At 45.6% G+C, this 13,996-nt stretch overlaps 1 protein-coding gene across 2 annotated transcripts; it reads right to left on the minus strand.

Annotated features, from left to right (window-relative positions):
• Positions 1–1,228: 1,228 nt before the first annotated feature.
• Positions 1,229–9,241, minus strand: dzip1 (DAZ interacting zinc finger protein 1). Of its 2 annotated transcripts, none has more exons than XM_076148768.1 (18): positions 9,151–9,241; positions 8,390–8,513; positions 7,523–8,122; positions 6,052–6,136; positions 5,773–5,888; positions 5,524–5,682; positions 5,271–5,402; positions 5,129–5,191; positions 4,903–5,031; positions 4,586–4,634; positions 4,446–4,496; positions 3,569–3,744; positions 3,263–3,464; positions 2,837–3,011; positions 2,328–2,665; positions 2,091–2,212; positions 1,831–1,996; positions 1,229–1,723 (listed from the first exon to the last, which is right to left on the minus strand). In XM_076148768.1, exons 2-18 carry the CDS (start codon positions 8,390–8,392, stop codon positions 1,650–1,652), a joined length of 2,640 nt encoding a protein of 879 aa, XP_076004883.1. In that variant the 5' UTR covers positions 8,393–8,513; positions 9,151–9,241; the 3' UTR covers positions 1,229–1,649. The 2 variants fall into 2 exon arrangements, with proteins under 2 accessions (XP_076004883.1, XP_076004884.1); XM_076148769.1 differs by having other exon boundaries at positions 8,349–8,513.
• Between the last annotated feature and the right edge of the window lie 4,755 nt (positions 9,242–13,996).

Consider the following 13,996-nt stretch of genomic DNA (forward strand, 5'->3'; position numbering starts at 1 on the left):
CTTTGTTGTAGTTCTACAATTTCATAAATGCAAAACATGGTTTACGTATCAAATAATCCTGTATGGCCCACTGCAGAGCCGTCACTTGTGGTAAAACATTTAATTGAATGTTCATTTACAATGATTAGAGATGTTGATGGGCTAATTAAGACTTAATAGCGTAAAACGGTTCATTCATTATAAGATTTCGGTGTTCTCTTGTATGAAAGACGCTTTCTGACAAACTACATTTGATAACTAGCTATGTTTGTATCGTAAAAATTAAAGGAAATTAGTTTCTTACCTTTTTTTGAAAACTGGCACGTGGGATGTTCACCAACATTACATCCATACTAACACTTTGTCACATTCCACTTTAGGGACTTTGCTAACCAGCAAGGAAACGTCGTATAGTGCATTATTACCACCGGATGGTTGTGCCAGCTGCAGTGCAGATCTCTTCTTTGTTCCCAGGGTGAGTGTGTGTGAAGCACTCACAATACTGCATTTGATTGTCCTTAATAAGGTGAATAGTCAGTTAATGTGACCTTTCTGTTATTTCTTACCCTTACCTTCAAGTAGGCCAAAGTTGAACACATTAACTCTTTCATGCACGATGTCCACTTGAGTGTAGTCCGCTGTAGTGGACATTGCAATGCGTCAGTGACTACAATTCATGCAAGAATTTATCTTCTTGAAAATGTTTCATCTACAGTAACTTTTTATGATATAAATAAATGTTTTCAGATTTTCTTAGAATAAATAAATTATAATTTATGTATGTTGTAATGTTTATATCAAAACAATTATCATTTTATTCATTGATTTGTTAAATACACACGTTTTCTGTTTCTGTTCCTCACATGCACAATGTCCACTTAAGTGGACATTTCAGTAACTCCTTAAATAATATTATAATAATATTATAATAATTGGTGTAAAAAATAAATAAAATGTATTTGTTCTTTTTATGCCTAAAGATAAATAAAAACACTTGGGAAAAAATCCTGACTGGGGCATCATAATTCGTGCATGAAAGGGTTAAATGTAAACATGAATTACAAGACTTAATGAAGTCCTGCATGTCTGGAATCAAACATCCTGCAATTAAGAAAGGAAACGCAGAAAAGACAACTTGACCCTTCTGTAATAAACGAGGCCATAGATTTCTACATTGTAGTGGATGTTCAATCAAACAATTTTCAACAAAAGATGAGAAACATTAACCATTCTATGTTTTCACTAACATTTTATTGCTTGTATAAATATTTTCTATACAAAGATCACATCCCAGCGTCTCATTTAACACAATGCCTTTATAAAATATGATATGATAAACCTTTACAGACTACATACAGTACCTTTAGGGTTATATTTCAGTGAAAATACAAAACGTATCAACGACATTCTATGTCCTGAAGACTGAAAAAAGAAAGCAAAAGGTTGGCACAAGGCATATGGTGACAAGGAAAAGGAATATGTTTCAGATTGAAAAGTCTAACATGTTTATGATGCAGCATCTTTGAAGTAAATCCCTTTGCTAAATATTGCTGTGTGTGTATTATGCCTTCCATATTCTAACTGTAGAAAATGTGCTTATTTGGCATGTGGAGGTCAGTCAGTCTTTCTGTTTGGCGTTGCCCTGCATCACCTGATATCAGCTGTGGCATTTATTGCGAGAAGCCCTCAGAGTCGTCGCTGAAGTCGCTGAGGGCGATGTTGCCTGATCCTGCCTCAGTTAGACCTGCGGGCACAAGACAGCAGAGCAGCGTAGATGTCACTGTATGTTCATGAGCAGCATCGGCCCCTGTGTGTATGTTAAAGCTCAGGGCCCCCGTGTCTGCCGCTGACCTGGTTTGTGTTCCCTCCCTGTGGAAGACTCCCAGGCGCTGGTGCTTGGTGAGTCCAGGCTCTTCCTCAGCGGTCCAGAGTCCCGCACCGGTTTAAACATATCCTGTCCCACACCGTCCTCCAAGGAGGAGACGGCAAAGTCACTGCTCTCCTCCAGATCTGTGTTCTGTCACCACATGGAGCAGGGAAAGTCTGACTATACCAGTATGCCATGAGACCGCATAGACGCTTTATACAAGAATACAAGAATGCCATCTCACCGTGAGTTCCTGAACCTCGTCTTTCCTCTCCGCTAAGATGCTCACGCCCCCTGCTGGTTTCTTTGTTGATCTCTCTGCAAACTGCTTCTCCATTTTTCTGACCAGACCATTGATTTTATTCTCTAAAACCAGAAGGCAATTGCTTGAATACGGAAATGTGGCCTAAGTGTTGCAGGTTTTAAATTTCTAGGCAGGTGAATCATAACTTAATATGGATCTTATGTTGATTTCACTCACCTTTGCCAGCTTTTGTCTTGTCCGTGTTACCGTTATGGTCTTTGTAACTCTGAAGCTGCCTGGGGTCGATCTCCTGCAGCTCGCTGACCTCTGACCAGTCGTCATCGCTGTCCATCATGGTTATGGTCCTCTTGCTCGTTGAACTTGGCTTCAGGTAGCCGGAAGGGGAGGATTGCTTCTGACTGAAAATGCTGGGTCTCATCTGGACCGGCGTGGCCTGGATTAGTTTGGGTTGCGGAGATTTGGCCCTCGGATAGTGCTGGGGCTTTTGCGATTGCTCTTCCTCTTTGTCTGAATCATCCTCATCAGATTCGCCATCTGAACTGAACGGCGGAGTTCTGAGGAAACACAGACGGGTGAAACCAAATTAACTAAAAATTAAAGTGTCTGGATTTCTGTGATCTGATACACCAACAACAACATAATGCTTACAAATAACAATAGTACATGTCTCCACCCCAAACTAATCAGACTATTTCATTTGACATATATTGGATAATTTTCCATACTTAGATGTGAAGACCTGTGCAGCAGACTTAGCGTTGGGTGTGGACGTCTTGGGCGTGGTGCTGGTCCTCGTCCTCGGTGCCGGCTGGGGCGTCTTGGGCTGTTTGACCGAGGGTCCAGACAAAACCTGGGTGGCCCTGGAGGGGAGGCTACTGGATCGAGGTCTGATCTGCACCACTACAGGCCAGAACAAAAAGATACTCAGTTAGCGGATCAGTCGCTGAGTTAAACTCGGCTTACGTGATCGAGGCTCGTGCAGCGAACATCTTATGAGCTTACAGCTAAAGCTTTAGACAGATGATACAATTACTTCAAACTCATTTAATGTTATTGCGATGAGTATGTGGATGGTAGTGATTTGAGCAGAGTACGGGTTTAGAAATCTCATGTGTGAAGCAGCTTTTTGATGCTTCTGCTCTAGAAAGCACCTTGAACTGAGCGCTTGGCTCTTGGCTGCAGCTCTGAGGGAGAACTTTCGTCTCTCCGCCCTCTCAGTCGCTGCTCCATGACGTTGGTCAGATCCTCCCGGTGCCGCCCATAGTTGGGCATCCCTTTGACAACATTCCTCCGCTCTGACTGCACCTTGGCCATGATGGAATTGAGCTCTTTCTTTGCCAGACCAGCCTGACCCTGAGAGGGAGAAGAGAGAACTCAGCCAAGAAATAAACTACATTTGCAGAGGACTTCAAGGATTTACTTTCTCCATTCAGTAGAACTTTCAATATGTTGCGTACCATTTTGACCCCCAGTTTTTCTAGCTTCTCATCAAGCGTTTGCTCCACGGCCGGCCGCATGTTTTTATTGATTTCAGTGTTCCTTTTTCCGTTGCTGATGGTCGCCCTCTGCTTCTTCTCTATTATGAGAACCGGTTTCTTCTCCACTGGCCTCCTTTCAGAGACGCTGCTTGAGTCTGTAAAACACATTTTGATTTGTTTTGTTTTTACTCAATTAGCCATTGTGGTGCCGATTCAAAGCAGTAGACGATTGTGAAAATGAGAGAGGACATTAACATGCACATGTGACAGCAAGCTCCATGCTACAGGTCGAGCCAGACAGAATGGAGTGATTTGCAATAATGAATGCATTGGAGCAGACAGAAGAGGAGAACGTCTACATGTCTGCCACAAAGACGGCAAAAAGACAGCAGATGGATTTCACATAATGACCACTGATGTCGACACGGCTCATGGATCGCCACAGACCAGGAGCAGACTCTCCAGAAAGCAGTCTGAGGTCATCTCAATGCCTTTGGTATCAGTGAGGACAGAGACTTAGTCCAGATGCACTTAAAGAAGGCCGCTCCAACAGACTGATGCATCCATGCAGAGGGCATGCAGTCGATTGAATCTGCGGGCTTTAGCCTCCATTTTACCTTTGTCCTCTTCTGACAGCTCCTGTATAGGATCCAGCTTAGGAGCAGAGGGGGGCTCCTCTAATTGTGCAGTGCACAGGGTGAGAGGTCAGCGAGTCACATAAAGGGACAGTTATTTATTTGGAGTTGGATGTTTGCAGCATTACGTAAACTTTCCGTGTGTTTAAGCACATGCTCGGATGGCGTGGGAGTGACGTGGCTTTTCTACTACAATTGAACAGCTCGGTTTCCTAACTTACCCAGTACAACTCTCTTTGGTTTGGGCTCCGGTGCTGGTGCGGCGACGCTCACTGAAAACAGAAAATGATGACTGTGTTAGGTTCAGTGTCCTACTGAGAAGAACAAAGCTCAGCATAAAGCAGCTAAATGGGATTCATACCTGGAACCTCAACTATTCTGGTGGGTGGATTTGAGGAAATGGTCCTAATCTGTGAGATGAGAGGAAAAACAACAGACCTCACTTGAACACAGCTGTATGTGGAGCGTGAGGAAATGCCAGGAAGGATGAATGTACAGGAAAGTGTGCAGTCTGAACCTGTCAGATATACTGTATCATCATTTCACACTACAACACAATCAGCAGCTCAATGACTAAATACAGGATATCCTCAACAAGGGCCGACCCTCCGGCTTATTTCCTCTCCCGACAGAAATCACATTCTACAGCGGTTATAGCGTGTGTGTGTGTGTCAGGACCTGCTCCCTTTGAGCCTTGATGGTTTGCTCCTTCTCTTGCAGCTTCCTTCCCATCTCCTCCCGCGCTCTCAGGCTGCGCTCCTGCTGCTCGGACACCGTCAGCTGCATCCTGCTCAGCTCGTTTCGTAACTGGAGGGAACAAGAGGAGTTGTGTGAATGGATATTTACTACAGCCGCTGTAATGCCACAATCACCGTCATGACACACAACGTAATGATGCAAATACCTGATTCTTCTCTGACTCATGTAGAACTTTAATGTCTTGCAGTCTGGATTCCCACTTTTTATCCTAGAGGAGCATATTCAAAGCGTGTTATGATACATGTGGAATCTTTCTCTTCCAGGTTTTAAAATCTGCCAAGCCCGACCTGTTTCTTCAGTTGGTGCTCCAGCTTTTGGATTGCCTGGGCCTGGATCTCTTTGTAGGCGTCCAGGTCTCTCTCTGGCTGTGCGCGAACGGGACTCGCTGCTCTCTCCTGCTTGGCCGTCTGATTTGCTTCCTATGAATGCGTGGGTGAAGGAAAATCAAATGTTAATGTTGTTACACACAACAGTGGCGAGATGCTTCATGGTGTGTAATCAGGAGCTGCTGAAGCTATTATGAAAGGATCAGTTTCATACATTTTGAAACTGCATGTTCCGGCTGTAAAGAAACTCCATCTCCCTGCGTATGCCATCTCTGCTGTCCTCTATCTTCCTATCCATGCGTGACATCTCCTCAGCCTTGAAGCGCTCCAGCTCACTCTGCAGGCCCTTGTGCAGGGTTTGCTGCTCCTTTTCCTGTAAAGATAATAGGTTACCATTGTAAAACCTCATCCATAGAGCACCTTGGAGACTCAGTTTACTGTAACGGAGGACTCCTTTTCCTACCTCAGCCGTTTTAGCTACCAGGGTCTGTTGTTGCTGCACAATCTGCCCTTTCAGGTTAGTGATCTCCGTCTTGAGGCTTTCGAGTTGAGATTTCTTTTCACTTTCTGACTGCAATTCTGGAAAATAGTTACAGAAGCAAAGCAAAAGAGGAAAAATGTGGGAGGAATAATACGAAAAAGCAAATGTATCTTCTGCCTCCATGAGCCGTCACTCTCTTTCACCTATTTCTTTTCTGGTGTAAGCAATTTATCTGACCTAGTTCTCCCCTGTTTGACTTACGGCTCTCATGGTCATCCGGGTGACGGCGCTGCATGTGACTCTGGAGGAAGGTGGCATTGAGGAAGGATTTATCACAATAAAGACACTAGAGGAAACACAAAGAAGACGTGCGTTAGCATGACACAAACTCATTTCTATAGAGAGGACAATGATTGTAATGATGTGAAATTAATAAGGTATGATCTTTGCCAGTCACTCTTGATGTGCTTGGTGGTGACTTCATCAATGACCAATCAGCTAATTCTGCTCCATACAGACAGACTAGCATCATGTATGTCTGAAGTAGAAGCAGCAGCCATCAGCACTCCAGCTTACTGATGCTACATGTGCTACACACACACACACACGCACTACATTTAACACTGCCGCACATCGTGTTTGTGACCATCATCTAATGTATTTTTCTTGCTGCTGGTGTTATCATGTCTCATCATCTGGAGAGGTGTGACTCGTCTATCAGCGGGACAATTATATTACTGGCTTGGAATAATTCTGGAAATTGGGAGTGAAATTAAATTAGTCTCAGTGCTGCGACTCAAACAAAGAGCTGTGTGTGTGTATCTCTATCTGAGGAGCATTTATACGGGCTGAACTGAAATACAATGAGGGAAAGAGTGACCTCACCAGCCAGACGCAACAAGCGCCAAAAGTCATCTAAGAACACACTCTTATCAATTATTGACCCGGGCTGAGCTCAGCTAGCGCCGTGTGTTAGCCGAGCCACTCGTGCACACCTAGCAACCACACACGCTGTCATGACACTCTACAGCTGTTGTCTTGGCAACCGCTTGGCCCGGTCAATGGCAGCCACGCTCCAGAGAGAGGGGAGGAGGGGGAGAGGGTTTTGATTTGTGCTAAAAATAATCTGGAGCTCCGTCGTCTCCTCAAGCAATATTTGCAGGCAACAAAAAAAAAGATTTAAAGGATCTTACATGAAGAGATTTACAAACATATCCTCAACAACATATTTAAACGGACAACAAGCCATTGAAGGAACAGCATGTATGAGGCTTTGGCTTTGGTGTGAGTCTGTCTGTCCTCTTGATTACTGCTTTTGTCACCCTTTTGTAAGTGGATTAAAAAAACCTAATTGCCACCACACAACACCATCTGCTCTGCACGCCTCAATCCTATCCTACCAGTCTGGACACAAAGCCTATTATAACCACACCAAAACAGCTCAGGCATTTCAGTGTTTCCTGTACGTTATAAATGTTTTAAAAGCAAAACTCTTGGTTATTTTAAATACTTTGAACACTATGTTTTCCTTTGCAACCCCTTGTGTCAAATGCACAAAGCAGGAGCTGTGAATAGAGCTCGTGAACAATGACGGAGCGGGAGCCCTGAGTAGGAGGAGCGAGGGGGGGTGGGTGGGTGTGATGGTGCTGGCTGTCTGCTGGCCGTGTGTATGATGAGTGTAAATGGTAACCGATATCCTCAAGAGAGCAAATGTCGAGTGTGCTGTCAGTACCTTGCTGTTGCTGATGATCCGTGGCGTGAGCAGAGACTGCTGAGTGCGAATGATCTTCTTCCTCTGTTTAAGCTCTGTAATGAGTGTCTTCACCTTCTCCTCCTGCTTCTTCTGCTGGGCCAGGATCTGCTCGCGTTCCCTGCCCGCAGCTACCATTCTGTCCTCGCTCGCGTGCAGGTTTAGCGTCAGAAATTCCTGGCAGTGGAGGAGCCACTCCACCGTGAGCTGAGCCAGACGCAAAAGCTTGACCAGAGCTGGATCAACTGGGCTCTGACACCGCTGGCATCGCTCCCCATCCAAGGTGCAGAAGGTCACGGTGTTGATGTGCTCCTGCAGGACATCCACATCCAACTGGCAGATGACCTGGTCCACGTCTACTGCGTTTATGCGCCGCCAGTCCACACTCTCCCTCCGCGGACGGAACTTGAAGGGCAGGATGGTGGGGGAACCGTTGGATGGAGTCATGCCTGGTGTAGGTGCAGAGTGACCATTTGAAGAGGGCTGGCTCTGTGGGGAATTCAGGAGGGACGGGATCCCTGCTGATGAGTGGGTCCCCTGGGTATCGCTGGAATAGGGGTAGTAAACTCCGTCCTGAAATGGCTTCAATATAGATCAGAGAGAGATCAGAGAGAATTCAGATCAGATACATCACGTGGAAATGTGTCATTCACACTAATATCAAAAGCCTCAATCGCACCACACAATCACAGAAACACAGAGTGAGAAAAACAGCACACGAGCACAAGCAGCATCTGCAGGAAAGGCGCAGAGAACAGATTCCACCACTGCCGAGTCACACTCGCCCACACCGCGGAGCTCCATCTACCTAGTGCCGCGGTTGTCTCGATGCAGCCGTGATGTCCTTACCATCTTCGCTTGATTCTGCCTCTATGTGAGAAAGAAAGACACCGCCGAGCCGTCGGTCCTCGTAGGGTTCCGCCCCTCGCTGCTCAACGCGACAGCATCGCCATGGAGACAGAAACGAGCGTCCCTGGGGGAAGAAATGTTGTGAAAACACGGCGTGCAATCAGCTAATGTTTCCTTTCGGCGTGTGGGAGATGAGTTGTGTCCCGATGGAAAGACAACAATGAATTTTAGAGCATATTATAGAACAGAAAGAGCCCTCGCACACGACGTCAATGTATAAAACCGAACGAAAGCCTCGGTAACTCACAGCCAGTCAGCTGACACGCTTCATTTCACAGTAACTATGGTTGTTAATGTATCGATAACAAACGCAGCTAATGCTAATCTGCAGGCATCACGTTTCCCGAAACAATCGCTTCAAGTCGGGATCCGCTTGTTTGACCTCAACCCCTCTAATAACGGGCATGTTTGAGCCTGCCTGGGCAGAAGGGGACGGCTCAATGTCTTGTCACGTCCTGAATAAAATGTTTATCTGAGGACTTAATTCGAGAAGTAACACATTAAACACGAACTAGCCCCTTTTTCTAAAATCTAACTCGTCATGGTTCGCCCCGACTTTTCAAACTCCTTGCTAGCTAACGGACATCTTTAGGAAAACTTTGACCGGTGCGTTGAACTAAAACATTTATGTACGTCACAGACAGTTCGGAATGTCGTTCAATGCTGAATTATAGTTACAGGACTCCGTTAAAGCGACTTACCGAGGTATAAATGTAATAAAGGTGCAGTTTTAAAAAGTTTTCCTGACGACGGGACCCCACATTCCAAAATCCCCAAACACTGATGTTAAGCGCGAGCGGACAAATCATCACTTCCGGTTGCTACTTACGACGTAAAATGACTTATTTACAGTTCCTTTATGTATGGTACAAATTGTTAATGCAAATGTTAAATTCATTCCATATTTAAAACCTAGGCTGAAAATGTAGGTTTGAATATTGTTCTCGAATACACATCTGTATATTTTCCAGTCACACTCAATTTAGTTGTTAAGCTTGCTGTTTGTAGCCTTTTTTGTTATTAACTGAAGTATTTAATTCAACAGCTATATTTCATGTTATTGTTAAATGCATTTCTTAATTTATCATCATAATTGTTGCAAACATTAAAATCGCATTTTTTCTGTAACATTTTGCTGTAGCTATGACTAGGCGCTATGGTAAACCTTTATGTTGAAGGCAAAGCTATATATTTCCGGTATTTGGGGTTTTAAAAAGGGGTTTACAAACATGGATTAGGGAGATGGGGTGTCGACGACAATCTGAACAGAATGGATTAAACAGAATAAACACAAATAAATATGAGGAGGTAATGCAGTAGATCAAAGAATAACGAACGTTAAAGGTTATTAAGCCCCAAGGACGTAAGCACACGGTCCATAAGCTTTGAGGCTAAAACAAAGTCGGTGTGTTAGCTCCGTATATGGCACCCTCCTGTGGACGGATCAGTCACAAACATGACCTGCTGATCGGCTGCTGTGGCATTGAAGTGATGGAGAAGAAGGAAAATAAACAAGCTAATTTTAATCAAAGCCTCCAGGGTTATTTTTCTTTGGCGAATTAGTGTTTGTGAGTCTATACACAAAACACTGTTAACGTGCCAGATTTGATCCAAATCAGATGAAGAATTTCTATCTATCTATCTATCTATCTATCTATCTATCTATCTATCTATCTATCTATCTATCTATCTATCTATCTATCTATCTATCGATCTATCTATCTATCTATCTATCTATCTATCTATCTATCTATCTATCTATCTATCTATCTATCTATCTATCTATCTATCTATCTATCTATCTATCTATCTAAACGTGTGGGAAGTGCAGCCAGGGCTTGAGATGAGGGTTCCATGACAGTGTTTTACCAATAGAGGTCAGCAGAGATCTGAACATGGCTGTCAGAGCTTCTCCACAGAAGGCGAGTGATGGTGATGGTGAGTCCTCCTGCCTCCCTGTCAGAGGAAATGCTGCCTACTACTGCTGTGATTGAGCGCGGCTGCAGGAGGCCGGCGGAGTCTCAAGCTTTAATAGGGAGCAGAGCTCAGCGGGGGTGGATGCACACACGCACGCACACACACACACACACACACACACACACACACACACACACACACACACACACACACACACACACACATCCTTCAATTCACGCAGTGTGTGTGTGTCTGTGTGTGTGTCTAAGTCTAAAACTGTTCTTTGGGTGCTTTTTGTTCTGTGAAAGCAGAAGATTAAGGGATGATTCACATTCTGCGCAGTGCTGGAGTTGGAACTAAAAACAATAAGAAACAAAGTGTGAAGGGGCCGAGGCTTGGATGGAGGTCGGGTGTTACTTACTGGTGTAAGTTTGGGGAAAATGTAATGTTCTTCGGCGTAGTCCCACTGCTGTGTGCAGGCTGGCAGTGTTTCCGATTCCACAGCCAATCATCAAACAGCGCTGGGCCAGGTCTGATAAATACAGATTTTAATTCCTCTGGACAGGGACTGTGACTGTCAGGATAGCCTGAGGCGGACAGGGGAGACTCTCTTCACAGGCCGTGTCCGCACAAAGACAGGCAGCTCTTGCCGGTGGCATCCCAATGAGGAGGCCAAGTTCAGCTGCGGGACAACACGGTACGGCGTCACGTGTTGTTTGTGGGCCTGGAGCGGCTACTGGTTGTTCCTACGCTGAAGCCTGGAGGCCGGAGCTGTCGATGTTTATGTGAAGATAAAATCCACACTTTTTTGGATAACACTGTTGCATTAGTCACACGGCAAAAAAGTGTGTGGAGGAAGAGGAGCGGACCTCTTAAGATGAGTAAGCGCGGCCCTACACTCAATTTACTGCTTGATTTATGAGTTCATTTCCTGCAAGAAGTTCTCAGTGGGGGCGAGGTGGTATATCTTTCCCTCTATAGGTAGTGGTGGCTCCACTTCGCAATCCCCCCTGAGACCCACTCACACCACTCTCTGTCTTTGCTGGACTATAAATAACGGCGAGTACACATCCAACACAGAGAAAGAGGAGGATGCACCAATATCTTTATGCATGAAGGACATTCTCATCATTCTGTGTAGTGAAAAACGCTGTGCAGTTATGAAGATGATGTCGTCTTTACCCGGATAAAGGTGTGTGTGTGTGTGTGTGCGTGCAATCAAGTAAGGCTACGTTCAAACTTTTTCTATCTTTCAAACAGTTCAACGAGACACAGCTTCACAGACGCGGGGCAGAGTGAAAGGTTGCCACAGCGACTCGCATCACAAAGACAACAACAACAACAACAACAACATCGGCTCTGTCCAAGTATTTGAGTGGTTTCCACAGAGGAAAACAGGTCTGTCAAAAAGGCGTTTGTCCACCTGCTCCTTTTACACAACCAAACGGACAAAGAGAGAGAGAGTGAGAGAGGAAAGAGAGAGAGAGAGAGAGAGAGAGAGCGCTCGCGACTCGCCAACTTCCAAGCTGATGGGTGATCTTGAAGCTGCCCAACAGTTTTCATCTCAGACGCTTTGTTGTCTATTTTCAACGAGCCCGTCGCAGGGGTCATGCAAGCGGTGAATCAGCCTTGTGGGAGGGAGAGATGAAAGACCGCAGAGAGAGAGAGTGAGTGAGAAAGAGAGAGCAAGATACAGAGAGAGGGAGAGAGAGAAGCATCCCACTGTTTCCTTTCATGGTCCCCATGCATTGTTGTTCAGGTCAGGTGTGGTACAGGCAGTAAAGAATTGTATATATAGCAGACAAATGACGACTTTCACACCCTTTCTCTCCTCCACCTCCTCCTCCTCCTCCCCTGAGCAGGAGGCCTCAGGTTCAGCAGCAGCATCGGCTCCTGTAGGGGGAAGAGAGCACAGCGTGGTGCTAATGTACAGCGCTGTACTTCCTTTATATTACACATCATACTTCTCATCTCACGAATCGATTCTTAGAACAAAATTTACCAAATCCAGAGCCCAAACCCTCCACCAAGGCCGAACGTTTCCCTCCACCTTGCCAGGCTGCGTATTTCTGTGTATCTCTAATCTGACTGTGTTTTTCTGCTACCATCTAGTGGCAACGTCGTGTGAACACAAGCAGGTCTGAGAGGTAGTTTATGGTCGATTGAGTGACTGAGTTGTGACTGCAACCTTAAAAAGGTTCATTTGAAGAACCGGCGCTATAAAATGTGTATCTAATAATCATGAGAACAACAGACAGTTTTCTCTTTGCACTGTGTGAAGTAATGTAGGAAGTATATTTCTGCTCGCTTCCCCAGGTTGACTCATCCACCTCGTGTTTTAATGACCCGGGTGTGAACAATGATGAAAACAGCCTCGCCGAAGCTGCCATTAACAGGAAACCAGCGACGGAGGAATGTAATTTATATCTCGCCTTGGCTCAGGCGCAGCTCCAGGTAGCAAAAATAACACGTTGTTATGACATTAGCATTTAAAAGGGACTCATCGTTTCCACGCCATTGCCCTCCTGATTACCTACCTGGAGGCCCTCATTATATTCTCCCTTTACTATTAAGGTTACAGGGACAATTATGACACTGCTTTTGCCTTCGCCGCCTTTCAGACTTATTTCCTACTGTAACTCATTGGAGTTGTGTCGACTACAATCTTGAAACCGAACCCTCAGAGCGCCGATGAGTTGTGCAGCACTCGAGCACGCGAGAGGAGGTGGGCTCCGTCCGCTGGGTAGCCCTATTAGGGACCAAATGTTACCTCCTTCTGTGTGAGCGAACGAGGGAGAGAGCAGGAAAGAGGCCGCCGCCGCCGCCTCTTTTGAGCTCTGGCAGCCATCCAGCTCGCCCGTCGCCTCTTTTACATTCAGCGAGCGCTTCACTTTGGAGCTGGCGCGGGACAGGCGAGGCACTTAACGTGACATTTAAAGATGCTCCCGAAATTCCCCCTCCGAAGGCCAGGGAGAGAAGGGAGAAAAGAAACCGATGATGTTATCGCAGACATGTGCCTTAAATGCCAGGAGTGGGGTTGGGGGGGGGGGGGGGCCCCCTTAGATAAGAGCATAACCCGCCTCTGCTCCGGTTCTCAGGGCTCAGGCTAAGCTTGGCCCCGAAATGGTTTCATCCGGTTTTTCGATCAGATATGATCTTTGAAAGCTTCCAGAACAAGCTGCTCAGATTGTTGCATTAAGGCGGCGGTTATCCAGAGAAGCAACACGCACATGCAGTACATTTGAAAGAGTCGGCTAGCGAAAAGGGAACGCGCCGAGCTCTGCGAGTGGGCGACAACAGCTCTCTGGGAAAGTGAATCCTCACCAGATGGTCAACGCACAAATCTGACGTGTGGAGTCTGAGTTAGTTCCTTAATAATGTAGGAAAATCTCTCCTCCATTAATGCTCCACTAAATATCTCTTATTTATACGTGTGTGTGTGTGTGTGTGTGTGTGTGTGTGTGTGTGTCCTGACAGGACCTCGCCACATGACGGCATCAATGTTTCACAGGTAAAAAGAGGTCACAGCCCCCAGCAGGATGTGGAGACGGAACTAATCAGCGCACAAAACTCTCGCTTGCAATGTGAAAATGTGTTGCAGTCAAAATGAAATCAGTGTGTGTGTCGCCT

Source organism: Genypterus blacodes, unplaced genomic scaffold (assembly GCF_046128005.1).
Source record: "Genypterus blacodes isolate CSIRO-AG114 ecotype Tasmania unplaced genomic scaffold, CSIRO-AGI_Gbla_v1 ptg000043l_1, whole genome shotgun sequence".
NCBI classification, from domain to species: domain Eukaryota; kingdom Metazoa; phylum Chordata; class Actinopteri; order Ophidiiformes; family Ophidiidae; genus Genypterus; species Genypterus blacodes.